Source organism: Geotrypetes seraphini, chromosome 1, assembly GCF_902459505.1.
Source record: "Geotrypetes seraphini chromosome 1, aGeoSer1.1, whole genome shotgun sequence".
Classification (NCBI taxonomy): Eukaryota; Metazoa; Chordata; class Amphibia; order Gymnophiona; family Dermophiidae; genus Geotrypetes; species Geotrypetes seraphini.
The window spans coordinates 198,384,075-198,401,203 of NC_047084.1; the positions used below are offsets into that span (position 1 = coordinate 198,384,075).

The following is a 17,129-nucleotide window of genomic DNA, read 5'->3' on the forward strand; positions in this document are numbered from 1 at the left end:
CCACTCTTGCCGATACAGTATATTCCAGACCAGCCAATGAGAAAAGATGACGTCTTTCCCAGAAGGCAACTGACTCTGTAGTCTCCTCACCATAGCACAGTTCCCCTTAACAAATCTGTAACTCCCATACCAGAAAACCCAATCACAATGCCCACAGTCCCTCCAACAGCACTCAGAATATCCCATTGCACACATGCCTTCCCGTACTCCATTCATACCCCCAGCCACTCATACGCTCTAATCACAAACATCCATCCCAACAATCTCCCCCCGACCATCCTTATAGCCAACACACACATATTCCCCCAGGCAGTCCACTCCACTCAATAAGTTTTTCAAAGTCATCAGTTCACAAGATGTGGATGAAAGCTGCCCATCCAAACGTCGAAAACAACTACTATAGGTTTCCCCCAGAACTTTCCATGGTTCATTTCTCCATCAACGTCGACTTTTTAGTTGCGCGAGTGACCGTGTGCCAGGTCTCCTCCAATCTGCCTCCCTTCGTCGGGGTGCCCTCCACTGGCACCACTGGCAAATTGTTGCATCCTAGATCCTTCAAAGCCAGCCAGGCATCTCCTACTGTATCCATCCTCCGTGACTTGCCGTTCACTGTCATCCACACCCCAAAGGGAAACAGCCATCTATATCAGTGTCCCTCTGCTCGCAACACCTGAGTCACTTCACGGAAAGCTCGACGTTTTTGTAGGGTGGAAAAAGCCAAATCCTGAAAGACCCCCACGGTTATGCCACACCATTGAAATTGTGGCCATCGCCTGGCAGCTTGTAATATTTTTTTCCTTCACCAAGTAGTCTCCAAAGCACATAATAATGCCCTTAGGTGCTCCTGGTCGACCCGCTCCCAATCCGCAATGTGCCTGCAGTAAAACTATATTTCCAGCGTCAATCTGTTTCTCAGGTCCCATCAATTGGCTACAAAAGTCTTGCACCACCGATTTACAGTTCTTGTGCCGCTCATCTTCCAGTATGCCTTTAAACCGCAAGTTTCAGCGTCGAGATCTATTTTCAAGATCTTCAATTTGCGCCTGCAGGTCAGCCAACTCTTTCACCTGCTGTGCCAGTGCAGTCTTATTGTCCGCTACTGTCACCTCTAAGCGGGTTACATGCTGTTCCGAGGCCTCAACCCTGCCTCCCAACCCTGCCACGACCTCAGCCCGAAGTTCTGCCATTGCTGTCATAACATCCTCTTGGGTGAAATACGTCATCACATGCTCTTGTCGCATGGTATACGTGGGCCGTACTCAAAGAAAAATCAAGACCCGTCTTATTGAGCACCGCTCACGTATAAACACCCAGTCAATGAGCTCTCCGCTGGTGCCTCACTGTGTCCAGTTGGGCCATACCTTTCAGGATTTACGCTGGTCCATTGTTGATCAGGTCTACGAGAACTATCAGGGAGATAAAGTATTGTGGTTACAACGGAGGGAGCAGTATTGGATTTTTGAACTCCAAGCGCTGGCCCCCACTGGACACAATGATTATATCGAATGGCAACATGCCTTTTAACATTTTTTCATGTGCTGTTCTGATTTGCAATATGACAACTTTCTGCAATTTTTTCAGCAGTTCACCACCTCAGCTGTCTTAGGGCTTAGTGATTTCCTTCCTCTGCGGTTCCTGGGAGTCATGTGCCTTATCTATCCAATTATATCACAGTGTCTGCAGTTTAAATTGGAGGCGTTCTGTTCGGTTCAGCGCCATTTCCCGCTTTGTCAATCTATGCTGTGCCGGATGATTTGGATGGTCACAGCGCAGTCCAGCCGTTCCTGAAGAAGGGGGTGTGCACCCCCGAAACGGAGTCCCGTTGGACGAACAAGATCTCTGCTGGCTGTTTGTTTCCACGGAGAAGCTAAGTACTTCCTGTTGGTATTTTTTGCTTTGCTGGACATGGACGTTTGATATCTTGGCCCCCTGAACAAGGGATAGAGACAATTGCAGTGAATAGTAGAGTGTGTTTTTTTTTTTTTATTTATATCTTTTTTCACACTTAGCACTGTTGGGTGCACTTTATCACAAAAAACACGGAGTAGAGCCCGGGGATGTTTCACAGTTAACACTCTTCTGGGTGTAAGCCAAGTGACAGCCTGTACCACTGGGAGTTCCAGTGGGTGGCTGTGTGACTGAGGGCTCTCCCGTGTATTTATAATCCATTATTTATAGATTGTGTCGTGCAGCTCTGCCGCTCCCGCTCTTGTCTCTCTCCCCCTTGTCTAGTTACAGTTTTTGGGGTTTGGGAGGTTTTCGCATTTGTACTGATTTTTTTCACCTTCCATTATTTTCGGGTTTTTGTGACTTCTTTAGACTATTTTTACCCATGGATGTACCAGAATGGCAACGCACTCTTTGTTATACTGCAGACCAAGTAGTTCAATATTCCAAACGCACCTCTTTATTGGATAATGACCAAACTAAAGTTCCATCTTGTTCCTCCCCAAACAAACAGACCTGGATCAATTTACAGCGTAGTCTAATTCGATTAGATTTACATAGCATGTCTCTAATGGAATATCTTAAAAATCAATATATCCCCAGAGGCCTGCGCATCCAGAAGGTCCCTGGGCTATTTACGGACAGAGAATCGTTTCTCTGTAAATGGGCATCAATATTAAATAAATGCTCCATTGACTTAATGATGCTTATAGTTGACACTATTCAGGAAGTTACTCAAGAAGTGACCATACAAGCAGATAAGATTCACGAAGAAATATCCAAAGAGCCGGAGATTTTTCAGGCATTACAAGACAGTCTTCCGGCCATTCAACAATCATTAGATAAATTAAGAACTCAAACACGTGCATCTAAAATTAAAAATTTCATCGTGACGCGGATGATTATGCGAAGGGTAACATATATTCATGGTTGACCTTTAAAGAAACAGAACGTAATACACCACCAGTTCATTCTTTCACTGATTTGGACTCAGGCTCCAGTAGTGGCACGGAGGATCTTAGTGCTAGGTCTAAATCCCTGTTTTTTTTACCCAGGGGGGTCGGGGCAGGCAACGGAAACAAGGGGGAGGCAGGCAGAGAGGCAGGGGGCCCAACAGAGGTCAATATCCCAGTTCGAATCCACCCACACGCCCCCAAATGAGATCGTTCGGCCCAGCCAATCGTTCGGCCCAGCCAACACTCTGGGGCTGGTAGATTGCTGGTATCTTCTTCATGGGACCCAGCGTAATTATACTTATTATTCTCATGCTCAGAATACACGAATCGATGGGATTTGGGTTTCTCGGAACCAATGGAGCACAGTTCAGGAGGCTGAGATTGGTGGGATCCAAGTTTCCGATCATGCCCCAGTTTCAGTAGACTGTATGGGAGTACTGCCAGAGGGAGGTATCCGGTATTGGAGACTGAATGAATCACTGCTTTATGCATCTGAGGTAGTGACAGAATTCTTTCGGGGATACCCTTATCTATAGACCAATTAGAAGTGTTGAATAAGGGGCTCTCGTTTGTTCCATCTACGCGGTATGATGCTTTCACCACACGTAACATCGAACGGTTTATTGGATCTCTCCAGATCAAGTTATTTTTTCAGAAGCAGCCTGATATTGAAGATCCATCTATATTTAGACCTCCCTCTAAATGGCTTCCTCCGGGACCTCTTGATCCTGCTCTCCATACTTTTAGAGAGCTCATTTTGAGAGATTTACATGTCCTTGAGGGCACTCTTGGTATCAAATCACGGAGTTATTCTAACTTGACCGCACGTGAACGTGCTGCCTTACTGGCTTTAGGTAGAGACACCCAATGTGTCATCAAGCCCGCCGATAAGGGTGGTTCGATTGTCATCCTAAACAACCAACAATATATCACTGAAGTGAACAAACATCTGGCTGACACTCAGTACTATTCCATTCTTTCTGGGGACCCTACTGATTCCCTTATTAGTACCATTGCCTCTATTGTGGATAAGGCTTATGACGAAGGTCAATTAACTGGAGCTGAAAAAAGATTCCTAAAATTGCCTTCTCCATGCCGCCCGACGTTTTATATTGTTCCTAAGGTGCATAAGAACGTTAATCCCCCACCGGGTAGACCTATAGAGTCTCTCAGAGGCACTGTCTTGGAGCCTCTGTCCAAATTTATTGACTGGTTTCTTAAACCTCAAGTTATTAAAGCTAGGTCTTATCTTAAGGACACTACACACTTTTTGTCATGCATTGCACAGATCACGGATATCCGTGATACTTACCGTTTAGTCACGATGGATTTGGAATCTTTATATTCCAATATACCACAAAATGCTGCTCTAGAATTAATTTCCAGAATTTTCATGCAGGATATTCATCATGATCGTATTAGAGCTGACTTACTTATTCAACTAGAGCAGTTGGTTTTGAACCACAATTATTTTCAATTTGACCAACAGTTTTTCCTCCAGACACATGGCGTGGCCATGGGCACAGCAGCGGCCCTCAGCATCGCTAATCTATACGTTTCACGATTTGAGGAAACCCATTTGTATTCATCTGAGTGGTTTTCTTATATTAAAGTCTGGTATAGATTTATTGACGATGTCTTTTGTATTTGGATGGGCCCCCCAGAGTTGTTAGCTCATTTTGTGGACTGGCTCAATACTTTGGACACCAATTTGAGATTTACTATGGCATCTGATCAACATCAAATATCTTTCTTGGATGTATGGGTCCATAAGTACAACCACACCTTAACCACCACTGTTTACAGAAAATCTGTAGAGGTCAACAATTATTTGAGCTATACCAGCTGTCATCCCACTAAGCTCAAACAATCACTGCCTATAAGTCAGTTCCTACGTGTTCGGAGGCTATGCACGGACATTGATGAGTTCTGTACCCAAGCTCGAAAATTATATCACAGATTCAGAGAGCGAGGGTACCCGCATCAAGTTCTTCAGAATGCTTATCACAGAGCCTTATATGCCAACCGGGCCCTGTTGCTGTCCTCGACTCCCCCTCAAAAAGAGGTCAAAACTATCTGTGTGTTGTCTTTCTCAGATCAAGCTGCAGCTGTTGCTCAAAGCATTAAGAAGCACTGGCACATCCTTCAGCTTCATTCCATCTTTCAAGAACCTCCCTGCATAGCATATTCTCGTGCTAAAAATATTGCAGATTACGTGGTTCACTCCAGATATACAGCTGAATACAACAACCGCATTCAGGAGGGACAACACTCAAAGTGTAGTGACACCTGTGACCTTTGTAAAGTCACTATCGAGGGCAATACATGGCAACATCCTAAGACTCTTAAAACATATACTCTTAAATCAGTCACCACATGTAGATCCATGTGGGTGATATATGTCATCACATGCTCTTGTCGCATTGTATACGTGGGCCGTACTCAAAGAAAAATCAAGACCCGTCTTATTGAGCACCGCTCACGTATAAACACCCAGTCAATGAGCTCTCTGCTGGTGCCTCACTGTGTCCAGTTGGGCCATATCTTTCAGGATTTACGCTGGTCCATTGTTGAACAGGTCTACGAGAACTATCAGGGAGATAAAGTATTGTGGTTACAACGGAGGGAGCAGTATTGGATTTTTGAACTCCAAGCGCTGGCCCCCACTGGACACAATGATTATATCGAATGGCAACATGCCTTTTAACATTTTTTCATGTGCTGTTCTGATTTGCAATATGACAACTTTCTGCAATTTTTTCAGCAGTTCACCACCTCAGCTGTCTTAGGGCTTAGTGATTTTCTTCCCCTGCGGTTCCTGGGAGTCATGTGCCTTATCTATCCAATTATATCACAGTGTCTGCAGTTTAAATTGGAGGAGTTCTGTTCGGTTCAGTGCCATTTCCCGCTTTGTCAATCTATGCTGTGCCGGATGATTTGGATGGTCACAGCGCAGTCCAGCCGTTCCTGAAGAAGGGAGTGTGCACCCCCGAAACGGAGTCCCGTTGGACGAACAAGATCTCTGCTGGCTGTTTGTTTCCACGGAGAAGCTAAGTACTTCCTGTTGGTATTTTTTGCTTTGCTGGACATGGACGTTTGATATCTTGGCCCCCTGAACAAGGGATAGAGACAATTGCAGTGAATAGTAGAGTGTGTTTTTTTTATTTATTTATATCTTTTTTCACACTTAGCACTGTTGGGTGCACTTTATCACAAAAAACACGGAGTAGAGCCCGGGGATGTTTCACAGTTAACACTCTTCTGGGTGTAAGCCAAGTGACAGCCTGTACCACTGGGAGTTCCAGTGGGTGGCTGTGTGACTGAGGGCTCTCCCGTGTATTTATAATCATTATTTATAGATTGTGTCGTGCAGCTCTGCCGCTCCCGCTTTTGTCTCTCCCCCTTGTCTAGTTACAGTTTTTGGGGTTTGGGAGGTTTTCGCTTTTGTACAGATTTTTTCACCTTCCATTATTTTCGGGTTTTTGTGACTTCTTAAGATTGTGCATCAGACATGTCCACTTGCTCTAAAGCATAGCCATTGTGAGTAGTGTATCTCTTTTTCTTTTCTTAACCTTTTGAACTGAGGTTTAGTATGCAATATAAATATTTTTTTCATGTGCTTTGTTTTAGTAATGAATTATTAAACATATTTTGACCTTTATATCAAACTGGAAGGCTCTTTAGCCCAAAAAATAGAAGGTTTAGTATGCAATATATACAATATATTTTTTTTCATGTGCTTTGCTTAATTAATGCATTATTAACCATATTTTGACCTTTATATCAAACTGGAGTCCTCTTTAGCCAAAAAACATAAAGCCCTGTTCACTTATATGTGGACGCCTTACTGACGCCTAAGTCATGTCCACTTAACATACATCTACCTAGTGCCTAGCTCACGCTCAAAAGTAGACCTGGTTTTGCAACGTCTACATTTTAGGCATTAGGTAGATGTATTAGCATGCTCAGTGGAATACGATTCTGTAAATGGACGTCTATTTCAAAGCCACACCCAAGCCACGCCCATGCCTATTTTTACGATGCGCATCCAGCGTTTGGATGTCTAAGTTCAAATTAATGCTTGTTAGTCTTTAATTGGGCTTATTATCCACTTTATTTGGACGCCTAAAGTTAGAAGTCCTTTACAGAATTTGTCCCAAAATGTCCAAAGCACACAAGAATGAGGATGCAAATGCATTAGGAGCTGCTCAGATGAGGATTTTATCTCTCCACCAACAAGCCCTCCTATTAACATATCCAGTCCCCCATGCACAAATCCATCTAATCATAATCATTTTTTAGACCTCTTATGGACACAAGACAAATCCAAAGGCAAAACACAGATCCTATTATGGGGACGCCACACAGAGAGATCAAGGATATTACAGGGAGAGAGCAAGAGGAACATGGGGCAACTGGGGACAGACATTTTACAATCAGAACTCATGGCAGTAGGGGAAATACCAATTTTTATAATCTTTCTTTGATTACATTGACATTCAAAGGAAATAAAGACCACACTTTTCAAGAAATTCCTGAAACAGCAATAACATCACGACCTCTTAGTAACACCAAAACTGACGATCGATCTAACCATTACTCACTAATAATAACAAAAGAACCTCCACTTTGACCACCTATCAACTCTACTACAAACCACCTCACCCTCAACAACCCGCTAAATGTCTATAAGATCTACAACCTACCTCTCTAGCTAATCATTGTAACTCTGTTTTTAAATTAACCTTTTGTAATCCGCCTTGAACCGCAAGGTAATGGCGGAATAGAAATCCCTAATGTAATGTAAGTAATGTAATGTAATTCACAAACCAACGTGCTACAAAAAGGATTGTCATTTGTTCCAACTACCAGGTACGACCCCTTCCAGACCAGGATTGATAAACGCAAGCTGCAAATCCGACACTTCTTTTCAAAAGATGATTTAATTATATGAATATAGATCATTCAATTCTGAAAAAGAAATCTAAGTGGGTTCCTAATGCCCAATGTGACCTTTTGATTAGTACATTTTATGAATGCATCATGAGAGACATTGAAAACATAGAACCCCCCTCCCCCCAGCAAAGAAAGCACAACTATAACCTCAATAGTTCAGAACTTAAAGCCATCAATGAATTAAGATCTAATCAAAAGATAGTCATAAAACCAGCTGAGAAAGGAGGTGGGCTGGATAAATTATATTAAAGAAGTACAAAGACAAATTGACAACCGGGAGTTTTATATCCTCCTTGATTCAGATCCAACCAACAGATTACGAGATGAAATAAAATAATTGGTAGATACGATACTCTACCAATACTCTACCAGCTGAGATACGATACTCTATGATACTCTACCAGGTGGGATACTCGCATCAAAAGAGAAAACATTCTTGGTCAATGACAATCCAGTGATCCCGACTATATACATTCTACTGAAGATCCATAAATCCTTACAGGATCCACCAGGCAGATCTATTATATCCATAAATGGCTCTGTATTAGAACCATTGTCAGATTTTGTCAACTATTTTTTTTGTGACTGTTTGTTCCTATTATAAACTCATATGTACATGACTCTGCACACATGATATCAATACTTGAGGACTTTGACGGAGTTCCAGTAGATCTAACTCTAGATATAGAATCATTGTATACTAATAGTATACAATTGGCTGCAATTCACATTATTGAACAAACATTACGAAATAGGAATACATTCTTAAGAATATCCAATCGATTCATCATCACATTGGCAACCCTTGCTCTGACTTAGAAACATTTCAGCTTTAAAAATAAATACTATATGAAGATAAAAGGAAAAGCCACGGGTGCATCAGTGGCACCAGACATTACAAATTTCTACGTGGCTCAATTTGAGAACACTTGTTTTTGACTGATCATCCTTTTAAAGAGGAATTGCAACTATATAAGCAATATATTGATCATTCATTTTATGAAAGAGGTTTATCAATAGATTACAACAATTTTTCAACTGGATCAACTCCTGTGATGAAAATCTGAAATCCAAAATGGAGTACAATTCACATAGTATTCTTTTTTGGACATCAAAATAATGAAGGATCGCTACAGCATCAAGACCACTATTTACAAAAAAAACCACAGACAAAAATAATTATCTTTACTACTCTAGTTTCTACCAAACAAAACTGAAAAATAATCTTCCGTACAGTCAATTCTTGAGACTGAAACGACTCTGCATGGAACCATCAGAATTCGAACAATAATCGATCATGATGACTAACCTCTTTGAGCAGAGAGGTTATCCAGCTGAACTAATCAATCGTGGATATCAGAAATCAAAACTTCTACATAGAGAAGATTTGTTAAAAACAGGGAACAAGACAAGAATAACACCAGACTTTGTTTGTACATTAAAATAATCAAACCTTTCTCAAGATATCCGGGACATCATCTTTAAACACTGGCACATTCTGACACTACATAAATGTTTTAGAAACATCAAGCTAATTGTAGCATTAACAAGAAATAGGAACTTAAGGGACAAATTAGTCCCACCACACTTCTGTTGTAAGTGTTGTAAACGAATACCATGGACATCGTCCTTGTGGTGCCTGTTCTGTGTGTCAACACTCCATTCAAGTCCAATTTTTCAGACATCCCAGAATCAGAAAACAATATACATTGAATTTCAGTAGTAACTGTAATACCGAGTATGTGGTTTACATCATAGTTTTCAGGCTGGAAGGGTATATGTACTCTTACCCCTCCTAACTCTCTTCACAGTAAATGATACAATGCTTATAGATCCTCAGAAGTACCACCTAGCACTCATACAAATTCATACAAAGCCTAGAAGTATATTTATAATAAAGGGAAAGGGGGTTATTATTGGTCTTAATCAAAATTTTTGTTTATAATACATTTATGATATATTTGATTTACAATATTTGTGGAAAGGGAGGGTGGGGGAAGGGCTTAATTAATATATTTAAGATGAAAATTGATAAGAATTTCAAGTGATGTGTATGATTTAATTGATGTAATATTGTACACTTGATGTAAGATGAAAAACGAATAAAGAATTGGAAAAAAAACAAACAAATTCATACAAAGCCTGACACAATGAATTTGTATGAGTCCTAGGTAGTACTTCTGAGGATCTATAAACGTATCATTTACTGTGAAGAGAGTTAGGAGGGGTAAGAGAGTACATATACCCTTCCAGTCTGAAGTCTGGGTTATATTCTCTCAGAAAATTTAATTTGAACTATTGTGCTGTTTGGTCAATTGATTACATCATAGTATGTCATAATATAACGTATTTCTATACCACATAGCCATAAGTTCAGTACAGTTTACAAAAGTTTCATAATTAACAAAAAAAGGGCAATAGATAACTAATCGACCAAATGTCCATGTCCATGCAATCTACTCTGTCAGCAAGACCAAGAGGAAAATTAAAATCCACATCTTTGAACACACAAGCTGCATTTTGAGGAAGGTGATGTCAGCCCCATTGGTGAATCATTGGAATGAATTTGATCACACCATCACTCCAATTTTTTTTGTTTACAAGACCTTCAAATAAGGCCGGAGGGGTGGCAACATCAACCAATTACTGTTACATGCAGAACAAAGGACTGTCTTTGAAATCAATACAGTTTCCTCTGCAGGCCTGAACCTAGATGTGGACTTCATTCATTTCCTGTAAAAATACACATTTGCTGTACCATGTAACATATGAGCAGACATGGTTTCTCTTTATTATAAATATACATCTACATGGTCACATGGTGATGAACAGGGCTTATTATTATTACTAACGTTCAGTCTATTATGATTATTATTTATTTATGATTTAATAGTTTTTGCAATCTAAATTTTCTACTGTTTTACTGTTTGTTTTACTGTGTCTTTACTTCTAATTTGTCAATTTGCTAATACTGTAATATTGGTTCAGATCAATTTTAAAATGTTTTTTAGCAGTAAGCATATTTATCTTTCCAGTAGCATGTACGGTTTGTTTTCCATATACAATCCATAATTTAAACAGTTTATTTTTATTATTTAGGACAGATTGTAACTTTTACAAAGTAGATTTTTTTTTTGAGCTCACACTGTATAAGGGCTGTATAGTTTTTAAGGTTATATATATTTATATATATTGTTTAGAGTTATGTTCATTTTTTTGTGATAATATGATTATAGTCATTTATTTTCATTTTTGTTTTGGAGCTCATAATCAAAACAAATACTTCTAAAAACCTGCACTAGTCGGCAATTAGATGACCTAAAAGACAGGTTGTCTGAGTGCCAATAATCAAACCTATTTTTTGGATGTATCCAGGGACTTTTTAGGCCTCTGAATGCCGCTGTGCTCCCAGAGCTAAAAGAGGTATATTTGGAAGAGTGGTTAGGACGGGATGTGGGCTAACCTAGACTTAGTCATCATAAATATCATAAACATCTTTCTCTAGACAGGTGCTTTAAATGGCCATGAGCCTTTCCTGACCATTGACAGTAAATTGTTTTGAATACGAGGGGGTAATGAAAAGTTCTCAGCCCAACCAACTTCCTAAATTCTGAGCATTATTTTGCCACAGTAGCTGAAAAGAGTGTTAAATTTTATTTTTCAAAATGCCAATTTGCAAAATCATATTGCTATGTTTTGACATTGTTTCAGATCATTGATTTTGAACCATGTCACCGAAAAATGTGGAATTTTCAAGTGGGGAGCATGAGCCATCATGAAATTCCTATTTCTGCAGAAGAAAACTCCAAAGGGAATCCATAAATGTATGATGCAAACAATGGTTTACATCATACTCCACAGTATGATGCAAACAAATGCCTATCATACTCCACAGTGAAGAAGTTTGTGCAAACTTCCATTGTGGAAATTTTTAGACCAAAGATGCATCAAGGTCCGCGAGGCTTCAAACAGCATCCACTCCTGAAATTGTTTTACTATATCCATGACTAAAACAATTGCTGAGACACTACAGATATCCAGGGAACGTGTTGAGTATATAATCCATGGGTAATCAGAAGCTGTCAGCCAAGTGGGTGCCCAAACGTTTGAATGCTGACAAGAAGCAATGTCAAATGGACACTTCTGTGTTGATTTTGCAGCATTTTCTGCAAGCTGGTGCCTATTTACTGTTGATGAAGCATGGTTACACCACTATTATTTTGAGACAAAACAGTCCATGCAATGGCAGCACTCAGTTTCTCCAAGGACATTCAAGAGTCAAAAGTCAGTAAGAAAGGTCATGGCCACAGTGATTTGGGATCAGGAAGGTGTTATAATGACTGACTGTCTTCCAAGAGGCCAAACAGTTAATGCAGAATACTACTGTAACTTGCTGTGCCGATTAAAGGAGGCATTGAAAGAAAAAAAGAGCAGGGAGCTGTGGAAAGGAGTTCTCTTTTTGCAAGACAATGCACCTGCTCAGAAGGCTGGCAAAAACAGTGGATGTCTTAATGTAGTTGGGGTTTCAGTGCATAGAACATCTACTCTGGTCACCAGACCTTACTCCATCTGACTATTTTTTGTTCCTAAACCTTAAAAAGAGTTTGAAAGGGCAAACCTTTTGAGTGATTTGGAGGTGATTGCAGCAGTGGAGCACTATTTCAGTGGCCAGACATCAGAGTATTTTGGGGAAGGGTTACAGGAAATTCAGGCATGATGTGCCAAGTGTGTTTAACTTAGGAGGCCCACAGTGTTCTTGTAAATAAATGTAGAGATAATAGAATCAAGTGAAAAGATCTCATGTAAAGCACACAACAGAATAATCATACAAAATGCAAATTTACTTTTTTATGATCCTATGATTTCATAGCTAATTGTAAGCTATTACCATTTGCTTTACAGTATAAATATATGACCTTCGTGTATATTTGCAGGGACATGACACAACAGCTGCTTCTATGAACTGGGCTCTCTTCTTGCTGGGATCTCATCCTGAGGTTCAATTGAAAGTTCACAATGAATTGGATGAAGTGTTTGGTAAGTTTTAACTTGCTCACTAAAGTTGTGAGGATTTGCTAGGCTTGAGCCACCCAAATTTTCTTTGGCTTGTAACCCTTCTTGCTCTTTGTTAAAAGGCAGCTGTTTATGATCATCAATGAGCACCTGATATCCTTGTGTTTGGCAGTAGAAACAGCTGTTGTCTCTTTAAATTCTGGTAATGTGCTGCTTCCATGGTGGCACTGGGATATAGTATAAATGTGGAATCCATATGGATAGAAGTTCCTTGTGTGAAAGGAAAGAATATAAAGGTAGGGTTATACTGCCATCTTCTGGGACGGAATGAGCAGACAGATGAAGAAATGTTTTCAGAGATAGGAAAGCCAGCAAATCGGACAACAGTATAATTTGCAATTTCAATTACCCCAACATTGACTGGATAAATGTTAAATCACAGAGTAAAATTCCTAGACAACATAAATGACTGCTTCTTGGAGCAACTGGTCCAGGAACTGACAAGAAGGAGAGCTATTTTAGATTTGGTCCTTGGTGGACTACAAGGCATAGTACAGGAGGTAACTGTGTTGAGTCTGCTGGGAAACAGTGATCATTACATGATCAAATTTGAGTTGATATTTTTACTAATGTTGCTAAAGAAATCTACTGTAGCAGCATTTAATTTTTGAAGGGTGACTACGATAAAATGAGGAACATGGTTAATAAGAAGCTAAAAGGATTGGTGGTAAAGGTTAGGACTGTAAACTAGGTATGCATGTTATTTAAAAATACCATCATAGAAGCCCAGACAAGATGTATTCCAGGTATTAACAAAGGTGGAAAGAAGAGAAAACAAGAGCCAGCATGGTTAAACAGTGAAGTGAAAGAGGCTATTACAGCCAAGAAAACATCCTTTAAAAACTGGAAAAAAGATCCCAATAAAGAAAATAAGAAGAGACATAGCACTGGCAAGTTAGGTGAAAAACATTGGTAAAGAAAGAATATGAAGAGAGAGTTGGCAAAGAGGCAAAAACTCATGGTAATTTTTTTAGGTACATCAGAAGCAGAAAATCTGTGAGGGAATCTGTTGGACCGTTGCTTAATCAAGGAGCAAAAGGGGCACTCAGGGAGACTAAGTCTATAGCGGAGAGACTGAGGGCCAGATTCTCATAACTTTAGGTTGCCTTTAATGTGGTCGCTAGACTGGTTAGCCTGCATGCATTTTAGTGGTGTATTATCAAAATGGCTTATTGCGGTCTTTAGCAAGTTTTCTAGCAGTCTCCAACACTGCCGTGCAAATGGGCTCTTGAATATTGAAACAAGCACTCCGGTGGCTTCTTAAACATTGCCAAGTCATTCTCCAAGCATGGTGTCATCTTTTGGTGACAAAAAAGTCAGCGACTGGTCCAGGGGTGTCGGTACAGTGCCAACCTTGTTAAAAGTGCATCTCGTGGCGTGTTTTGACTGTGGCTAATGAAACAAAATAAAAATCACATGATTCACATAAATGATAGTCTTTTTTGTGTGTGCATGTGAGGGGAAGTGATAAAAGCATGCATCTTGAGCGCATGTATTATAGTAATGTCTTATGAATTTTAGTATATTTGTGGGAGAAAAGGCATGTCTTATGTGCGCTTTTTAAAAGCCGAAGTTGCATCTCAACCCCTTCCCCTGCCGCCAAGCAATACACACCCCAACATCCCCTCAGCAGCTGGAGAGATTCCCACTCTCCCACCACCATGCAATCCCCCCTTCTCCCTGTGCCTCCAACGATCCCCACCCTTTCCCCCTTACCTTACTTCAGGGGTGTCAAACTCAATCACATAAGGGGCCGAAATCTATAACACAGACTAAGTCGCGGGCCAATTTTTTTATTAAGATAGTTAGGGCTCCTTTAATGAAGGAGCGTTAGGGCCTTAACACGCGGAATAGCGCGTGCTAGCCGCTACTGCCGCCTCTTGAGCAGGAGTTAGTTTTTTGGCTAGCGCGCGCTAATCCGGTGCGTGCACTAAAAACGCTAGCGCACCTTCGTAAAAGGAGCCCTTAGTCTTAGTAGAAGTATAGATCCTTCTTTACCCTGAGACACCATTACAGCAATTCACCTGGTTATTTTCACTTCATAGATGTTACCATACTTAATACCAATTTTTTCAAATAGTCATTCTAGGCATAGGCAGCGGAACACTTTTTATTTTTTTTTTTGGGGGGGGCGAAAGCTCTGCCCCAGACCCTGCCCCCATAATAGTACTAATTGTAATACCATTTTTTCCATTCATTTTTCATATATACATAGAATAATCTTATTAACAACACATAATGGTTAACCACAAAATTAAACTACACAAAGCACACTGTCTGCTTCTCAACATTCATTCCTACCAGAACACTGATAACCCCTATGCAAATACGGGACCACAAACTAAAAGTACTAATATATACAAACAAAACCCTAAGATGCAAGACTCTGCATGCAGTATAACTCCAGAGAAATAGATACAAATGCATTTCTTCCTGAACAGTGCAAAATATAAACAGCAGATGTAATTTCTCAAAACTGACACAATTCTGTCACTAAATTGAAAATAAAATAATTTCCTCTACCTTTGTTGCCTGGTGATTTTGATTTTCAAACCATCTTTCCCAGTCTCTGGCTGCACTTCTGTCTGTGCTCTTAACTATGTATCCAGGGCACCTTATCCATTTGTTGTTTATCTCTCCTTCACTTTCTACCATACATTAACTTTTAACATTCAACTTTCTTCCATTTTTCTGCTTTCTTTTCAAAATCTTTCTACTTTTCCATGTCTTCCCTTCCCATCTATCCATGTGTACCATCTCCTTCCTCTTTCTTCTCCCCTATTCCCATCTTTCCATAAGAAGCATTTCTTCTTATCTCTTCCCTGCCACACCCATTGCTGTGCACTATCTCCTTTCTCTGTCTCCCTTTCTCTGTCTCTCCATTTTGTGCACCATCTCATCCCTCTCCCATGGTCAGACAACTCTGTCTTCCCCCCTTCCCCCTCATATGGTCTGGCATCTTTCTCCTTTCCTTCCCATAGCCTGGAATCTCTCTCCTCACCCATGATCTGGCATCTCTCTCTCCCCTTCCCTCCCTCTTCCCGAGATCTAACATCTCTCTCCTCTCCTTTCTGTGGTCTGGCATATCTCCTCTCTGCGGTCTGGCATCTCTCTCTCCCCTCCTTTCCTTCCATTCCATGGTCTGGCATCTCTCCCTTCTTTGAGTCATATCTCCTCCCTCCCAGTGTAACATTTCTCCCTCCCTCCTCTCCACCATTATCATGTCCAACAATTCTCCCTCTTCCCCTTGTATACCATCTCTTTTTCCCTCCCACTCAACACACCTATGTCCAACAATTTTCTTTTTCTCTTCCCTCACCCACTGGCAGCATTTCTTTCCATTCCTTCCTAACCTCCAGCCCATGCAGCCTCTGTCCTTCCCAACCTCCACAGCCCGTGCAGCATATCCTTTCCTCATTCCCAACCCCAGCCCTTCCCTCTCAGCTGGATCCTATGGTTCCCTAGTTCCCGACTCTCCCACCTACCAGTTCCCGACTCCCCCACCTACCACCTCCCTACCTACCACCTCCCTCACCTACCACCGCTGCTGAAATTTAAAATCTTTGGGCAGCCAACGCGAAGTCAGCCTCCCACTGTCGACATGACCTGCAGTGTTCTTTCTTCAGCAGTTCCTCTTCCCACTTTGGCAGGACGCTGCAGAAAGAACTCTTCCGGGGCAGGCCAACGGCTTCACATCAGCTGCCTGAAGATTTTAAATTTCAACTGCGGAGAGGTGGTAGGTGGGGGAGTCGGGACTCAAGGAGGTTCCTGGAGAGGGCTTCACTACAGCGTAGTGTCAGGCGCACAGTCACCGTGGGCTTCATAAAACATCCAGGCAGGCCAGGTTCGCCCCGCAGGCCTTGTGTTTGACACATTTGTCTTAGTTAGATGGCTGGCCGGAGGGATGCCTACTCCCTCTGGCCAGCAGTCCTGCATCTTCAAAATGGCGAGCCTTCCCCTCCCCGATGCATTCTGGGATGTACCTGGGAGGAAACTAAGGATCTTGCCCAGACGCCTAAGCCCCCACCCAACTTGGGTCAATCAGAGCCTTAGGTTCCTCCCCTCCTCCTCTCAAGTGCAACAACAGAAGAAATGAAGAGTCGGGTAGTAGTTAATCTCTCTCCACGGAATTTTCTGAAATGGAAATTCAAGCGCTCTCTAAAGGAATTACAAAAGACCATTGCTGCTTTTACAAAA

At 41.2% G+C, this 17,129-nt stretch overlaps 1 protein-coding gene across 4 annotated transcripts in view; it reads left to right on the forward strand.

Annotated features, from left to right (window-relative positions):
* Nucleotides 1-17,129, forward strand: part of LOC117360138 (cytochrome P450 4V2) — a 129,016-nt gene that overhangs the window by 72,775 nt on the left and 39,112 nt on the right. For all 4 annotated transcript variants that reach the window (XM_033943880.1, XM_033943862.1, XM_033943889.1 and 1 more), the window contains one exon: nt 12,794-12,896. In XM_033943880.1, the coding sequence (XP_033799771.1) occupies nt 12,794-12,896 (103 nt within the window). The remainder of the gene's footprint in view (nt 1-12,793; nt 12,897-17,129) is intronic.